Raw genomic sequence first — 18,031 nt, 5'->3', positions numbered from 1 at the left:
TAGGATGCACCTGCCTCTAGGTCTTCATTGTCTGCACTTCCTTCAGGAGGCCTCATTTTAAAGTTGCCTAAAAATTTCACAGACTTGAGGAAAGGCTCTTATTTTGCAGCATGTGTTTTCCACAGGCCACTCTGTGATCTTGCCTGCTGCAAGTTTTGGGGACATAGATGGAAACATCTGGCAAGAGAGGTTTTTTTCATTCACCCTGGCTGCTCAGTCTCTCCTGTGGCCAGGCCAGCAACAGATGGAGACAATAGATGATGTACTAAGCAGGTGTGCTGTCAGATCTGATCAGAGCTTGCTGATTGCCTGGGGTATCTGTTTCTTGACACTTTCATTGTTTCTGCACAAAGGATGGAAGATGGATGTTTTCCTAGGGTGACTTTTCTGTGGCAGCCGCAATTGCCACAATAACTGGCTTTCACAGCTGTCAGCAGATGAACAAGAGATGGTGTTCTTTGCACCCTCTCCACATTAAGAGGTCATCTTAAAATCATTAAAAATTCTAATTTACGGTAAGTGAAGGCATGTTGACCACAACTGATTTCTATGTGTTAAGGCATTTGTTTAGATAAAATACAGGAAGAGATCCAAATCCCATCTGGCTTTAATCAGCATAGCCCTGCTGGAGAATCAATAGCCCAGACAAGGAACTGGCCGAGGTGAGAATATAAATAAAGGGTGATGAAAGGTTTGCACTGCCAGCTGTCCAGTCTGTCTGTTCGTGTGGAGTAAAAAAGTCAGCAGTTCTAAATATTTGGCTTCAGTGTTTCTTTTGTTTGTATTTTCTTTGCAGAGAGAGGAACAAACATCTCAAGGATGAACGTGACATATTTTTGCAGGTAACCAACTATTATTTTCAAACCTAGTGTTGGGCAGACACATGTGAGAACAGCTTCAAAAGAAGGGGAGCAGAAGGCTGGGCAGGAGATGAACTTTCATGCCCCTTAAATCTTACCCTGTTGTTAATTTGTATTGTCTTTTCTCACTTGAAAATAAGATTTTTTTAATTTGCTAAACAATTTTAAGAGCTACATGTTGAGAATTATAAAGTGGGAGCTATCTGAAGAGAGATGAATGTATTTTAGAAGAAACAAAGGATGCAATCATGAAAGGAGGAAATAACCTAAAAATGGAACAATTAAATGTGTTAGTTTACCCAGTCAAGAGTGGGTAATATCCTGACACATTTATACAACAGTACAATAACTGGTGTACCTGAATCAGTACCTGAGTACCTCAGTACCTGAGGCTGGGGTAAGAGCAGATCCTATTAACTTTTTAAGCAGCAGCAAAGAATGGACTCCTAAGATGTTCTAGGAGCACCCTGGTGTAAGGAGACTAAGGCCTTTAGTTTATATTTGCTTGTGTTCTTAGTCTACAAGAAGCTGCTCATGTAAAAAAAAACAAACAAACCTTTTTTTCCATAACATTGTGCTGTTTTATTTACAAAGCATATGCATTTTTGCAGGATATGGAGTTTCCTGTTCTGATTGTTTATCAATTAGAATTCTGAAACATTTATACCTCTAGTACTTTCTTCTACATTTTTTTTTCTATCATTTGCATTGCATTATTTAAGTATTTGGAATGAGGGTAGTTAACCATAATGAGCACCAGAAGTAAATCAGTAAGAAGTATTCTGTATTTCTACAGAAATGCAAAACAACTGTTCCAAAAGCCAGCTGGAAGCAGAGATCAGGGTCTATCATTGGGAAATACATAGAGGGCAAGATGCAGCCAAACAGGTAGGAACTTTTTTTCATGTGTTCCCTGTTTGAGTATGATGAGGCTTATAGAAAGAAGATGTGGAATGCTTCCTTTCTGATACTTTTGAACTTTTCAAAGAGTGTATTTCTTAAGTGTCTGTCACTATAAGATTACTGTATTCATTAAGAAATTTGGAAATGAAAAGCCAAATTTTAAGTGTGCTGTCTGCAAAGGCAAGAGATTTCCCCACTGTGGATGGCTGTAGGCTGGGAGACACAAAAGCTTGCCCATGAGCCTGTTAATGTGGTACAATTCTGAGTCTCCACTTGGACTTTTTTTATCTATATTAAGCAAAACCATGTCCATCCTATCTACTAAAAAGAGAATCAGATTGCACATTGAAATGATCTCTCTTGGGTGTTTCTTTTATTCCTCCAGAATAGGAGGGAAGGTGGGAAAGGAGAAACCACAGTAGAGAAGCTTAATTTAGCTCTTCTATGAGATTAGAATTGATGTTAATCTAATATTTTCCATTCTGGTTCAGGTTTCTCCTGTAAGTTATTAGCTTTCCCCATGATGCTCATAATTATCAATATATATACACATGGTATAGGCTTGATTTTTCAGCAGACACTGGAATGACTCTCCTCTGCCTGCTGTGACTAATCAAAAACATGAGAGATTAAATTCAGTTATTCAGATTAAATTCAGAATAAAATAGCAGGTCCATTATATTTTTGTGATATACTTCTTTCTCTGTCTAGCCATTCATTTGAAGAAGATGATATTTTCAGTAATTCAAGGAGAAGGAATTCTGCTGGACTGAATGGAGTTCTCTCTGAAGAGCTTGATGCTGGAGTCACTGGAGGAATGCCTAAAACATCACATCTCCAAAGAATAATATCAATTGAAGAAGATCACCTACCCCAGCTTCTTGACAGGCTGGTTGATAAGCAGCTGAGCAGATGGACTGGAGAAGATGAAGATACTTTTGAGACAGAAATGAATAACAAATCCAGAGAGCAATCAATGGAACATTCGTCGTCATCTTCTAGAGAGCAGCCTGTAGGGAAGGAAACACTGTCAAATGTAAGAGGACAAAGGAGATCTCACCTTGAGTAGAGTGTGAAGTTCTGGGCCCTGTGATTTAAGGAGAATGTGAAGGTCCTTGAATGCATCCAGAGGAATGCCACAAAGCTGGTGGGAGGGCTGGAAAGTGTGTCCTCTGAGGAGTGGGTGAGGGCTCTGGGTTTGTCCAGTTTGCAAAAATAGGCTGAGGGATGACTCTCTTACTGTCTGCAGCTTCCTGAGGAGGGGAAGGGGAAAGGGAGGTGCTGATCCCTTCTCCCTGGAATCCAGCAGTAGGATGTGTGGGAATAGTTCAAAGCTGCCTCAGGGGAGGTGCAGGCTTGACATCAGGAAGCATTTCTTTGGTGAGAGGGTGGTCAGACACAGGAATAGGCTTCCTAGGGAGGTGGTCCATGCCACAAGTCTATCAGTGTTTAAGATACTTTTTGATAATGCCCTTCATAACATGCTTTAACTTTTGGTCAGCCCTGAAGTGGTCAGGGAGTTGGACTGGTAGGTCCCATCCAACTGGAACTCTTCTATTCTATTCTGAAGGACCTTGGATGCCATGAAGTGGTGTCATATGTTAATGTGTTATATCTAGAATCTAAAATTATTTGGTTTTCTGTCTTTAAGTTGAAACATGACAGATTAAGCCATTGCATGAAGTGGGGGATGCAAACGTGTTGCAGACAAGTGCTGAAGGTGCAAAGAAGGGGAACTCAATCTAAAGGAGTGGTAACTGCAGACAATGTGTGCATAGATTTACATTTGAAGGACTGTTTAGGGAAAGTGAAGTTAAGCCTTGTAACAGAGGATACAAGAAGATCCTGTGGAAGGCAGAAATTTTCTTAAAAAATAAGCGTTTTTTAAAAAAAATTGTTGTTTGGCTTTGTTTGTTTTTTTTTTTTTTTTTTTGCCTCAAGGTGATATTTCTCATATTCTGATACTTTTGAGTCAGCTTTGGAAGCTGTTACATTATCTGAGGAATAATGAGTGGATTATCATGACTTTTTAATTATCATTGAAAATACTTTTATTTAGCAAATGGAAATCCTATATTTTTTTCAGCTCTAGCTTGTATATGTGTGTTAGAAATGAATTCACCATTCAGTAATAATCCTTAAAACAGTATGCTGGAAGGTACTTTTCTGTGGAGTATAAAGTTCTTTTTGCATTGCTATTTCTTCAGAGCTAGCTGTGCTTGTTTTCCAATTTTAGAATCATTGTTAAGGATTACTCATTTTTAGATTCTTGAAGCACATATTAAAAAGATTAAAGTATAGGAAAAATTGGTTTGCTTGGTCATAATTATATGGTTCTTTTAGAAGAAGCAAGCGTATCTTAAAAATTATGATAGAATTATGTCATGGTTACATAATAATTTCTAAGTGGTACCTTTTAATAAATCATTGAGGGTACAGAAAAGAACTTTATAGTTTGAAATTGTCTAATTCAGTGCATGCTTTTTGCTTGCTGTATGACTTATTTTGTGTCACATTTTCAAAGCATGGCATCACTGGACATTAGGATGACAAAAGCCAGGAAGGTCATCCTATCCAGCTAGGACAAGCCTGTAGGAATATATTCAATACCTGAAGGAACCCTAATGGAAATTAAAGCAGGATTTTCTGTTCAAAACTTCTGCATGAGATTCACTTTCAATATGGAATATGAACCATTATGTTTATACGTATAATCTCCCACATTTGTGTTAAATTGTACAAAAGCTGTGTTACTTTACCTGGCTACTTTTTTTATAAAGACTACTCAAAAGACACATCTAGGGAAGACTTTTTCAGGCTGCATTGTAAACTAAAATAAATTATCATCCTACTGCTATTTCATTTTCCCATCCGCACTTTGTTGAAGCAGACTGTGGAGTAGCTTACCCCCTAGCATAGTGTTCAGATGCAGATTTATAATCAAGTTTAATTATTGAGGTTATGTTCATGACTGGACTTGATACATCTCAGTGAAAAATTACTTCTTATGTTCTTGTGTTGGTAATTGAGCTGAAGGCCTCTGGGGTCTTTGAGTCTTAGTGCTACTGGAGTTTGAATGACCACCAGGGACAAAGTATTTCAGGTCATGTAGTCCATATATTTAGCTGTGGTTCTCAGAAGCACTGTGATAATACTGCCAAGCTGGTGATTGTATGTTAGCTTGTTTTATTTCCCAGAGCACACAGACTAATAAGCTGGGAATGGTTTTTATCAGGACTGAGAATGTGCTTTGTATAAATGTGTGCTACTAGTAGCCTATAGTTGCCCTGGGGTTTAGAATTTTAAAAGAAAATGAAAATAAGAAACCCTTCTATAACTGTGGTGGGCTGTAAGCCCAGCTCATGAAAGAAACATGTGTTTTTGGTCCCCAAAATTTACAGCCTGAATTATTTTTTTTTCACATGAAGGGAGACAGCAGCTCAAGTCTTTGTTGTTTGGGGTTTTTTCCCCCATCAAGAGCAGCTCTCTATTTCTTCTTCTTTCTCTAAGACTTCTGTATATTTGTAGAAAACACTTCCAAGTGTAGACTTCAATGTTTCATTTAAAGGGCTGTTGGGCAGTGAATTCAATTTTGATGTCTTCATGAAGACATGGATCCTGCACATCAAATGACTGGCAGAGGGCCTTCCCCTCCTTCCCCTCCTCACAACCTGTACCTTAACAAACTAATGCCAGGACCATCCATGATCTTTCTCTCCTTCTGCAGCATTGAAAGCAAACTTTCTATCTCTCTCTTCCTTCAACTTTACACAAAATAGAAGAGACCAGCAAGAGACCCTGCAAACCAGCTGGTGCTACAAGTGCTTCCCAAAGCAACTCCTGATTTACATACAAAAGAATGATGACCTACTTGATAGAGGATATAAATATTCTCTCCAGCATCCACTTAGCTTAGCCTGCAGTAAACAGAACCTGGATAAGCAGAACAAATTGTTGTTCCTTCTGCTTAAAAAGCGAAATGACAGAAACGTAGCTGAATGTTTACAGCCTGATTAACTGGTCTAATTCTCTGTGTCTTTCCTCAGTGCTTCTGCCTGTAATGTTAAACAGATGTAGAAATGCAGTAATTGGATGGAAGTTCTTGGCTCTATGGTAGTAGCAGAGAGAAGAATTTGGTAGCATAAGCAAAAAAATTATGACTTTGCTTCTGGTATCTAGATGAAGATGTGCTGCTTCCTCTGAGTCACTGGCTATTGAGCAGAGCTGTGTGAGGCTTTATAAATTTTGATTTGTGCTCATGAACATAAACTGGTTTATTTTGTCAGTTTCATGTAAAGGTTCATATTCAGTACACTTCCAGAGCTCAGTGCAAATCACTGCATTTTGGATGATCTGGAATGATGCATGACAAACACCTGAAATGCTGAGTTATTTTAAGAAACAGAATATTGCTTCATAAGTAATGAAGACTATGATAGGATAAAATCTATTATTTTCCCCATATCAGCCTTTAACTGGAGAGGCAACAGGATTTATAGAACAGTTGGAGGCTAATTTTTGCTCTTACTTGAAGGAGGAGAGAATAAACTCTGTTCCAGAGCGCTTATTCAAGATCATTTTTGTGGGCAATTCGAGTGTTGGAAAGACTTCATTCTTAAGAAGATTTTGTGAAGATCGTTTTTTCCCAGGCACAGCTGCTACTGTAGGTAAGTTTAACAATACAACTATTGTTATTTTTGTTCCGACAGTACTTAAGAGTTTCTACTGAGATCAGGCCTTGTATAATAAAACAGAAACATACAGATGTTGTAAAAGTAGGACATGCAAAGTAAGTTCTCCTAAACTGGAAAGCTCATAATTGATGGGGAAGTTTCAGAATAGATTCTGTACTGAAATCCTGGCCAGCAGTGAGATAAATCAGAAAAAATCTACTGATTTCTGTGAAGCTAGAATTTCCTTGTAGATCTCACAGTTCTGAAGCAGATATCCTGTCCTCTGGACTGCATTGTACTAACAGTCCCACCTTCATATCTCATTGCTATCCCTCTAAGTAATCTGATTTTGTTTTATAGAGAAAGTAGCATATCTGAATCACCTATCATTTAGCATTATACTAATCACCAAAAAAATATGTCAAACCAGTGTTTCAAACGCCAAAATTTTCAAAGCCGACCTTCTTACCTTGCCTAAAATTGTAGAACAAGCTTTCCAAAGTCAGACTCAAAATCAAGGTACAAGAACTCAAGTATAGGTTATTGCAATGCAGCTGGGTTAAATGACCAGATTCCTTATGCTTAGCCTGTATTGAGACCTTACTTATTCTGCAGCATATGTGAAATGAGACTTACCTACTTCAAGGTGAGCTTAGTAATGTCCTAGTTTTTCACTGACTGTATCTTCATTAACTGGAATGGGGGCTTGGACACCTATCTGCAATTGTCTGTTCATGTATCCTATTGATCTAAAAGCTGTGTCCTGTCCATGTTGTCCTGTAATTGGCTGATGCACTTCTCTACACTCTGAGGTCTTACACAGTGTGCAATTTTCCAGAGAAAAAACACAAGAATGAGTCTGAACTCTTTCCTCTTTTGGCTGGTCATCCAGGGTTCTTACAAAGAAAATGGCAGAAAGACATTTGTCACAGCTTTGATTTATTGTTCACATCAATGAGTTTCACAGGTGTGGGCTATGGCTGGCAAGGTACAGACAGTGGAAAAGTCAAGTGAACAATATGGAGAGGAGTGTTTTCAATGAATTTCTACAGAATATTCAAATTTCTTCCCTTGAAATACAAGCAATAGATATATTCTCCATACCAGTTTTTTTATTGCCTATTGAAGGAATCTAAGCAGGCATGGATGCTTTTCCATTGATACCACTGGTAAAAATCCCATTTTTGTGGAAAATGGCCCCAAAGATACTGTTGCTGACCTACTGAGATCCCTTCTAACCTGAATTATTCAATGATTCTGTGATTTTATGATACAGTTCAATTTGATACCAAAAATATGTAGGTTGTCATTAGGAGGAGGTAGTGACTGATTAGCATTTTAAACTCTAATTATTGTTATAAATATCCAGAAAATACCTACATCTTCAGAGGTTAGAGGAATTGGGAGAGGCTTAATTTAAAAGTTTAAATAAATGAATTTTTATGTCCACTAACCTAAAGGAAGTGAGCTTATCTTCTACATTATAAATAGGAGAAGATGTTCTCCACATGTTCAGTCCACCTATCTTCAGCATTTATCTCAGGTTCCACTGTTCCTGTGCCATGCCTTGTGTTTTTGGAAGGCTCCCATGTGGTTAGCTCAGACTAAACTAACACTTTTCACACAACTATGTCATACAAGTCAATTCCAGGCAAAATGGCTTAGACTGCTGTGGACTGTCAGATGGACCATTGACTCGTGTTCTGTGATTTGGAAAGTGACTTGCATATTTTGCAAAACTGAACTACTCTACTACCTTTCGGTATTGCTGGAGGATTTCAAGCAAATAAAAGCTCTTGTCCTCTGACAGCTGGAGACTCTGGACATAATTTTTAATGCAGTGCCTATCTTTTTACTTTCCTGGAATTGTTGCTATTTGCTGGATCCAGTTTTCACTGATCAAACAGCTTGTAAAGAGACAGCTCACCTTGCCTTTCTGTTGCAGGTGTGGATTACAACGTGAAAACTGTCACAGTAGATCACAGCCAGGTAGCGCTGCAGCTCTGGGACACAGCTGGCCAGGAACGGTGAGGAAGGGTCTCTTATGGCTCAACCCTGGGAGTGTAGCTGCTTCCTCACTCCCCCGTCTGCTGGGATGGAGGAGGGAATTGGAGGGTTGGAAGTGGCAAAACTCCTTGTTTGAAACGAAGACAGTGTGATGAAATTTAACTCCATGCCAGTCAAAATCCTGCACACATTTTAAGGTCTCACTTCCCTGAATCATCTGTTTGAAGATCATTAAGTGTGAACCTAATCCTGCTTCTTGGGAGAGGAACAAATATAGGAGCATTCCTAATGGAGCCAGTGCATTCACAGTTTAGCTCATTCCCTTGCAGCACTAATTAAGCTCTGAAAAGTTTAGCGCAACACTGTTTCTTTAGGAGGAAGACTGATTTTAAAATGCACCTAGAATGATTTCTATATCAGGAAATACCTAAATGGAGAAAAAAGATGAGTTTATTTTTTTTTTTACTAAAGCAATACCATTGCAGTAGAACTCCAGGTTTTTATAAGATTTCAGTGGTCATTTCCTTCCCCATCTCCTCACCTATTGTATAACTTTCTATTACTATTACTAAAAGCAAGGATGATAATGACAGTCTGCATTTTCTATATGAAGATTTGGAAAAAGGTCTCCAAAAACCTAGCTAGCTTTAGAAGAGCACTTAGTGAGGGGGAAATTTCTGCTCCAAGCTTAAAACGAAAGAGGAGAGAGAAGGTGAAATATTAAGCTAATTATCCTGCCTAACCCAGAATCAGTTAAAGAAGGCAGGGGGAGCTTTTCCAAACACTTTCTTTTGAAAATTCCTTTTGTTTTATTTTTTTCCCCCAAATAATTTATTTCCCTTTGTATGGAGGAGTTACTATAAATTTTAACTTGTCGATTGTTGCTTCTGTTGAAGAGAGCTGTAACCAGATTCTTACTTGCAGGTACCGAAGCATTACCAAGCAGTTTTTCAGAAAAGCTGATGGTGTCATTGTGATGTATGACATAACAGCAAAAGACACATTCACAGCTGTCAAGCAGTGGCTGATAAGCATTGAGGTAACTTGACATAACTTGAAATCCAAACCTTGGTGTCAATCTCTACCTTCTGAACAAGGGCTGTTAGCAGGGTGAAACCGAGAGAACCATGTTTCTTGTGTTGTCACAATTACATTTTTGTTTGTGAGTTTGGTCTGCACTGTTGCCAGTGAAGTTGTTTTTCGTTTCTATCTCTATGAAAAAAAAAATATATAGTTCCAGGGTTTTAAGGACTTTGAATGAGGGGTGGTAAAATCCCAGCATGGAGTCCTCTTATTTCTCATGAAGAGAACTTTGTTGATGACCTCCACTGGATCACTGCTAGCACTGAGAGGTGTTTTGGATCAGTGATGGTGATCTGGTGATCACTGATGATCACTAGCATTTGATAACCAAGTGTGTAGCTTGTGGAAAATAGAGTATATTAGGAACATAAGCCATAAACATAGAACTGTGTAATCCACAGTAGTGCTGTGAAACTGTACTTGTGAAAGACAGTTCAGTTTCCTGGGGATCATCCTTTCAACCACTTGAAAAGGAAATGTAGTCCATATCACTGAATGACATCAATTAATTAAAAATTAAAACAAATTAAGAGCATAAGCAACAGAATTTGCTTGTGGCCAGAACAAAGAGTAAAAATAAAACTGAGGCAGCTGCCACAAAGGGCTGACTTGTAGCAAGAACAAAGTGTGGCTCCCTGTTTGCACACTGAAAAAGTAAGTGACAAATAAATATGCAAAGATCATTTAGTCTGATTTTATTGGGCATGTGCTCTAGTATAACACACTATTATAATAATATTATTATATATATTATTATTATTATTATGATTATTATTATGATTATTATTATTATTTACTATTGTATTTCCATAATAGCCAAGAGGTGTCTTTGGGAGTTCAGATTAGGACTCAGTCATTTAAATTCCTCCAAACAGTCATAGTTTTTCCAGATATGAGTAGCCTTACTGAAGTACTATTAGCATGCATTTGGGAAGAACAGGCCCTTGCTAATTATATGATCTTAATGAATAAGTGGCATGTTTTAATTCCGTATGGTAAAAGCTAGTGGAGCATTGCTGATTTTGATTCAGAAAAATGGAATATTGTGGTCAAAACTTTTTTCCAAGCTCTAATAGTTCACTCTTCTTTACTAACTAATTTTTGTTTGCTACAAACTATTGCTAAGTTGGACATACTGCCAAGTCCCTTTTACTGCTGTAGCATTCAGCCCACCTAATAAAAGCACTCACTGATATAATTATAACCCTTTTCAGAATGGATTTTGATTTCTGTCTATTCTATGTATTTTGGGGGCCTATTCTGTGTATTTCTTCACTATTTCATGTAATTCATTTGGCATAATAACACCCAGGTGTTGCCATTATTTTTCCTGGCCATGTAATTAGAAAAGCAGTGGCTGTAAACACATAATACCTGAGCCTGTGTAGCACAGTGGTTTCCTCTCTCCCATTTTAATATAAAGTCTAATGAGCTTCTGTGCTGTTATTAGAAAATATCCCAAGTCAGTGTAACTCTTAGCATTATGTCTTTTTCATGTCTTTTATCCAACTTCAATTCCTGACATGTTTGTCAGCAAAGTGGCACATACCTGGTTTGTGTGAAGTTTTAAATGTCTTGTTAGAGTGTGACATTTGTTAGCTTTTATCTTCTTAATCTGTGATCTTTTGAATTCAGCACTTCAGTTGATATTTGCTGTTTATCCTGCAGGAGGCAACTGGGGAGACCGTGCCTGTTCTTTTGTTGGGTAACAAAACCGATAATGAAAAGGAGCGTGAGGTCCCGATGGGAATGGGAGACCATCTTGCAAAGGTACTGTGCTTTGGGAGCTCCTTACAAGGCTTGAAGGTGAAGGTTTTAAAATGGAGTCTCAATGTGTCTAAATTCATAGAAATACAGATTAATCTTAGCCAGATAGGTATCTTTAAGGATTAGGAACCCCATCACACTCTTCAATTCAGCTTTCAGTGATGTAAGTGCTTATAATTATAAGTACTTACAACACTGCCTAGATAAAGAGAACACCCTGAAACCAAAGCAATCAAATAAAAAACCCTAAACCAAACCAAAAAGTGAGTGGAGAAGAAAAATATTTAAGAATTCAATCTCATTGTGTCTCGTTTCTCTTTGTTCTCTCTTTTTCTCTATTTTTTCCCTTGCTGCTTCTTTTTTCCTCCCTTTTCCCTGTGAAAGGATTCTTAACATAGAGATAATTTGGGGACCTTTTCTCCCTCCTACCTCCTGTAAAACCAAAGAAGACCATCTGTTACTCCTGTGGTAGGAGTAGAAAACATGTTTACTTTTAGTAACTTTCCATCAAGGAGATAAAATAAGTAGAGTTAACAGTCTGCATCTACCAGAGCACTGGTGATCCATGGGCATAATTTAAGAAATCAAGGGACTGCAAATACCAGATACTTGTTTATATTCTTGTGTACCATGCCCATCAATTTTTCCTGTAAAACTCTTTATGCAGTGCTTATAGTTTGAACATGAATGCCTGCAGAATATTCATTTATTTAGAAGTAAGTAATCGAAATATTGCTGAAATATTCACCAAATTGGTATGAATATATCTAAATTAAACAGTGTGCTAGATTTCACATATTTACCTCTTTTGCCTTTGATGATAGATTTACTGCCAGTAATAAAAAGGGTATTTTCAAAATTTGAAGTGCAACTGAATTGTTCTTCCAGGAAAGGTTGCTGCTAGGCACTTCTCTGTAAGGGAAAGAATTGGGGCCAGATCTCTTTTTATCTTATTTTGATAATTCACATAGGCTTTTGAAATTATACCTCCCTATTCAGGTTTGTGTCCATTATTTGGTTTTTGTCTGAGAGGATTATCAGCCTTGAACTTATCCCCCAAAAGATCTCCCTTTAGGAAATCAACTTTATTTTCTTGTGTGCGTGGAAATGCAGATAACTTCGAGACCCTGGAAGCTAGGAGGGAGTCCAGGGTGAATCCTTCTGTGAAAAAAACAAGTGACACATAAATGCTAAATGGACAGAGAGTAGGTGTCTTGCATGTCATGTTGCTCTAAAAAAACTGCACTAGTAAAACAAAGATGAATCACTCTAGCATATAGAGCTCACAGCCCACCAGGCTATTAATTCTAACATGTCATGCAAGAAAATAAAATGTTTTGCATAAGTAAAACAAAAAGTTGTCAAATAAGATGGTTATAATCAAATGAATGGATCTGAATGACTCACTTGAATGTTTGAATGTGCTGCCTGAGGTAGATAAGAGAAGGAGTGATTAATGGCAGTGGATTAGTTGAAAAGTAGCATAGATATAATTAAATTATAATAATTTGCTTGCTGAGCTAATAATAACCATGAATTTTAATGAAATATTAGTTCTTGCTAAATGGCCATGTAATTCCTGTGAAACCACATACCACTGTCTCTGTTAGTGTATGCAGCTGAGTTACTTGTTTTGTGAACAATCCCATGAATTACTCACAAATGATCCCAAGTACACAGGGCTAGGTGCTGAGCTGATACTAATTTGTATAGCCATATTTGGTGAAAACAAGCTCTTGTTGTGCAAAGAGTCAGTTTAGCCTGTTGATCCTGAAGTCCAACAGTTTTAAGGACTGTTTCAATGTCTCACAGGATGGGGTTGGTTTTACCCAGTTTTTCCTATAGTCAGAAAGGAACATGTACTTTCAGGGGCCGTTTCAGCTCAGCTAAATTAACCCTTCCTTTGCTTCAGTCCCACATCTTACAAGCACTGTACTGTACAACAGCTTTGGTCAGAAACCCAAGGGCTCCCATTATAATGCCCTTGTCACATAACTTCTCTGCAAGGTGGGCAGCAAAATTAATTTTTAAAAGGAATAATGGCAGCCTGAAGGGAGTTATCATTTGAGAAGACTTGTAGTTCCAGTGTGTTTGTAATATCCCATGAAAAAGAAGAATGGAATGAGCACAGGGATTCTGGAAGTCCATTGGACTTGTTTTAGCAGAGGATCCAGAAGGAAGACTCTGTATAACAAATTACTCTGTAGCTTAGCTTGATCCAGTGATCAAGAATTCATATGAGCACAAGAGAGAGTATTCAGATCATATTGTGAGTGTCCAGGAACAGCCAATGTTCTGTGTGAGTACAGAAGTGTAAGCACTGCCAATTATTTAAATAAAATGCCTTATGATAAAGGTGCTGCTCAGGCGTGCTTATCTCTACATCATTTTATTTTGGCCCTGCACTTACTTCCTGAATGATCTTAAATGGTCAATAAATCCTTATCTATCACTGTTCCCCAACTATAAAAGAAGATAATAATGCCTTGTCTGCCTTGGCTTTGCAGAGTATATGTGCTTCATGGAATGAGGACTATTTCTGTGTATTCATACAGTGCCTGCTTTGTCAACCTGTCAGTTCCATTCTTACACAAATACTGCTAATGAGGCAGTATTCTGAGAGTGATGGTACTTTACAGGACAGAAAATTACCCAGTTCCCTCTGGTAATACTTCATTTTCCTCCCTATTCTTTAGATGTCTGGTGATTTGTAGGCAAATTTTTAAAATGAAGTAATTGTCAGTGGTCTCCAAGGTTCAGTAGCTGATTCCTGGACGGACATGGATGGCATTTCCTAGCTTAATAATTATATGTGTCCTTCCTGCTCCTAGTCTGTGCTCCCTGTGTATTCTATCCATTAGTTTCCTCTCTGAATCAGGGAAATGGCATGTTGTATTTCTAGACTATCTCCCCTTTAGAGAAGAACCTTTTTGCTAGACTGAGAGAATTAAGCACTCATTATCAATTGAGTTTAAATTGTTATCCTCTGTCCAAGCAATTTGCTGAAAAATCCATTCAGATTCATGCCAGCATAAATGAAATTATCACTGAGAGTTCTCCTCTGGTGACACACTGTTGTATGTGGGGAAGATGTTGGAGTAGTATCATGTTAGACTGACATGAAATACCTATAAGCTGACCACAGTAGGTTTTCTATTGGAATTCTGATCAGCTAAGCAGAAAAAGAGAGTGTTATTTTTATTTCAAGCTTCTGTTTGCATAGCTAGTACGAAATTTGACCTGGCCAAATTTTATCTTAAAACTTTTCAAAGAAAAGGAAGAGAATCATAGGGTTGCATTTTTGCAAATGTTATATGTGTTTAAAAATTGATAAAATATCTGTTCAACACTAACATTGCCTGATTTCTTCCTTCTCTGCTTTTCTGTGCTTATCTGGTCATCAAGAAATTATTGCATGTTGTTCAATCCGGTTTTTCATTGGAACAAACAATATAACCATTGACAACGTTTACAAAACTGACATTGGATGTCATGGAAGAACTTTTTTTAGAGCTGCCAAAATAAACTACTGTATTTATGGAATTTTTTTCCCCATTTTTGTCTCTGAAATTCCACGAAGATGACAGAAATTTCCAAAAGTTGTGCAATTCTGGAAGCATGGTATATAGGAAAAAAAAATCAAACCAAAACAGAAATACCTCATCATCTTAATGGAAAGTTTTGAAAACTGAATTATAAGTGTCTTCTGAAGAGTGACTAAATAAGTATAAGTGCAGTAACCGGAGTTAATAACAAACAAACGCAACTCTGCAGATGTGATTGTCATTTTCTAAGGTACTGACTTACTCGCTTGAATTTTAAGCTACTGCTATAAATAGCAATAAGACACGGAGATAAGTGGAAAGTGAATAGAAATTTGAAATCTGGATGGGTAAAAGGACAGGTAGTAATACTACAGAGGCAATGTAAGTGACCTTCATTGTAGCAGGTTGTGAAAGTAGACAGATATCTATTTTGGAGGATAATCTGTCATTCCCTTTCAGACTTCTCTGCCATCAGAACTGCCAGGCCAGGCTCTTGTGCAGATGATCTCTTGCCTTTGCATTTATAAGACTTCAGCTGAAGGGCTGGGAATCTCTCCCAAGACTTGATCACTTATCCATTGTTCCTAATTACAAAGCTCCCAGGGGAGTACAAAACTGAAAGATGCAGGCTGACTGAAAAGGAAGTGCAGAAAAATTTCACAAGTACAAAAAGATGAAAGAAGATTTACTGGAATTCTTTTCACCTGTTTTGTCCAGCACTCAGTGATGTGGGAATTGCTTGATCAAGGGAAGTTCAATAGGCTTAGTGCCTTACAAGACCTGTTTTCATTTGAGCTCTTATATCAAAAGCTATTCTACAGAACAAATATCTGCTAAGAGAAGCATATAGTTGTTATTTGAGAGGCACACTTGGACTTCTTTTGTTACTCTTTAGTGTTGGCTCTAGAATTAAAGTCCTAAGATCATCTATTTCTCCTTCTTTATTTTCATATTTCAGTATACCTGTGCTGCTATTTTTACAGCTGGAGTGAGACATTGTGCAAAAGTAATTGAAATGGTCTTTCTCTTTGACTGTAGGATTACAATTTAATTTTCTATGAATGCAGTGCATATTCTGGGTACAATGTGGAAAAGTCCGTGCTTCACTTAGCTAGGTAAGAAGAAAACACCAACAATGAGTTTTTTATATGTCTGACTGCCTGTAACTGATGACATTGTGAATTCTCTTTGTTTAACTAGTTTTATGTTATATTATATTTATATTAGTTTTATATAGGAACTCAGGGTGGTGAAATATTCATTGCTTTTAAACTGTTCTGTAGCCTGACCCTATTGCTCTGGCTGAGAGTTGCTCAGGTTCATAAAGAGTTATGCTGGTGAAACTCTGCATAGATCCAGAAACATCTGGATTGTAGCTAGGAGAGCTGAGGGCCTTGGCTGTTGTGATAATTCCTGCAAGAATTTCCTGAAGGTTTGCAGAAATATGCTTGAAAATGGATGCTGCTGACTCCTTGCAGCAGGACATTGGATATGCTTCCTTCTTCCCTCTGCTCATTACGGCTCAAATTCTGCTGTCTGCCTGAGGGCTGGGAGACAGGAAGAGGTGGATTTTTGAAGTTATATGAAGGCTAGAGGTAAAGATACAGGAAAATATGGCACCTCTGAACTACTTACAGAGGTGAAGACACTGGTAATGAGTTGGCAAATCTCTAATATTGTTGCTGAAATCAGTGAAATTTTGTGAAAGTGTCAGTAATTGATAAATGTCTAGGCAGCCAAATTTGTTTTAGTTTTGTTCCAGCCTTAAAAGTAAGACATGAAAGTTACTGTTTTGAGTCTGTGTAATATGCAATAAAGGTTAACAATCAGCACTAACTAATTTTCTCTAACTAAATGAAGAAAGAGAGTTGTGTTATGGGGCCACCCTAAATGTACTTTTTTGCTTGTTTATTACTTCACAAAATTTTGTCAGCTTCTGTTAAATCTCTGGACAATTTTATACTCTTGGGAAAATGTTTTTTGTTCAGTCTCTTGTGGGTTTATAGACTTTTTTTCTCACAAGTATTCTTTCTTTGCTCCAGGATTTTAAAAGAACATGAAGATAAAGTGAAAGAGAAAACCATCGAACTTCAATCTGATACAAATAAAAAGTCATGCTGTATGAGGCAATAAAATGCTGAGGCATGTTTAGACAAGTCATACATTTATAAAACACTACCTGGCACTAACAAATTTGCTTTTATCTTCCAAATATTTCTTCTGCTGTGTTCTGACTGTAGGTGTAAGTGAAAGTTAAAATCTATATATGATCTGATCTTGCTTTTATAAATATTGTCTTTGGTTAATTGACAGTGTATTTGGGGCAGTAACAATCCTTTATTCTGTTTGATGCCTAACACCACTGAATCCTGCTTTGTCATCAGGCTTGTAGAAGCTGCCACATTATTAATAAGAAGAAATAATTTTATGGGAAGAAAACTATTTTGAATATGAAGTAAATTCCTACTTGTGTGAATAACCCATCCTCTGAATACTGCTTATTTAATTTCTGTTCAGATCCTTAGATCCTGATTTTCCGCTAAGCTCTCTTTGCAATTTTTTAAAAGTTGCCATAGGTGTAGTTGTTTGTAGTTCAAAACATGTTAAGGCTGACTGAACAGCTCTTTGTCTCCAAAAGTCTGTCACAGGAGGTGTCATAGAAAATTTTGGAGGTAGAATTTTCAGAAACAGCAGATCTTATTTTGAGGAAGATTTTGAAAAACGTACCAGCATTTAATGAGTGGAAAATCTCACCAAAATTCAGTGAGATATTGCTCTTTTAGCAATGCTAAGAAAAAATACCTCCTCATGTAGCTAAACACATGACTGCTTTTTAAAAAGCAGCTGCCACACAACATTCCTCTAGGGCCTGTTAGCACTGAGACACAGTTTACCCATGGGGATGCATTTTAGAAAATCATGGCCCACCCTGGATCATATGAAACACAGATGTCAATTATCTTTGGAAGCTTTTGTGGAATATAAATGGAAATAAGAAGCTTGAGAGTGCATCACCCAGCCACCACATGATCAACAATTATTCCTGGTGGGATATGTCTTCACTGCATCCAGCTATTGTGGTAAGCATTTAAGAATAAGTATTCACAATGGTGAGCTTGTTGGGAAAATAGAACCCATGGCATAATTTATTTAATTAAAATTGCACACAAGATGGTAGATTTCATTATATAAA

General features: G+C 37.5%; 1 protein-coding gene across 1 annotated transcript in view; it reads left to right on the top strand.

The window, feature by feature from the left end:
• Window positions 1–17,232, top strand: part of CRACR2A (calcium release activated channel regulator 2A) — a 51,752-nt gene extending 34,520 nt beyond the window's left edge. The window contains exons 10-18 of the mRNA XM_058800140.1: window positions 797–842; window positions 1,657–1,748; window positions 2,475–2,799; window positions 6,298–6,430; window positions 8,382–8,463; window positions 9,368–9,482; window positions 11,195–11,296; window positions 15,877–15,953; window positions 16,881–17,232. Of these exons, the coding sequence (XP_058656123.1) occupies window positions 797–842; window positions 1,657–1,748; window positions 2,475–2,799; window positions 6,298–6,430; window positions 8,382–8,463; window positions 9,368–9,482; window positions 11,195–11,296; window positions 15,877–15,953; window positions 16,881–16,971 (1,063 nt within the window). The 3' untranslated portion in view covers window positions 16,972–17,232. The remainder of the gene's footprint in view (window positions 1–796; window positions 843–1,656; window positions 1,749–2,474; window positions 2,800–6,297; window positions 6,431–8,381; window positions 8,464–9,367; window positions 9,483–11,194; window positions 11,297–15,876; window positions 15,954–16,880) is intronic.
• Window positions 17,233–18,031: the final 799 nt, after the last annotated feature.

This window comes from Ammospiza caudacuta, chromosome 2 (assembly GCF_027887145.1).
Source record: "Ammospiza caudacuta isolate bAmmCau1 chromosome 2, bAmmCau1.pri, whole genome shotgun sequence".
Taxonomy (NCBI): domain Eukaryota; kingdom Metazoa; phylum Chordata; class Aves; order Passeriformes; family Passerellidae; genus Ammospiza; species Ammospiza caudacuta.
The sequence above is the reverse complement of the archived record's forward strand: the minus strand, read 5'-3'. Positions and strand labels throughout refer to the sequence as shown.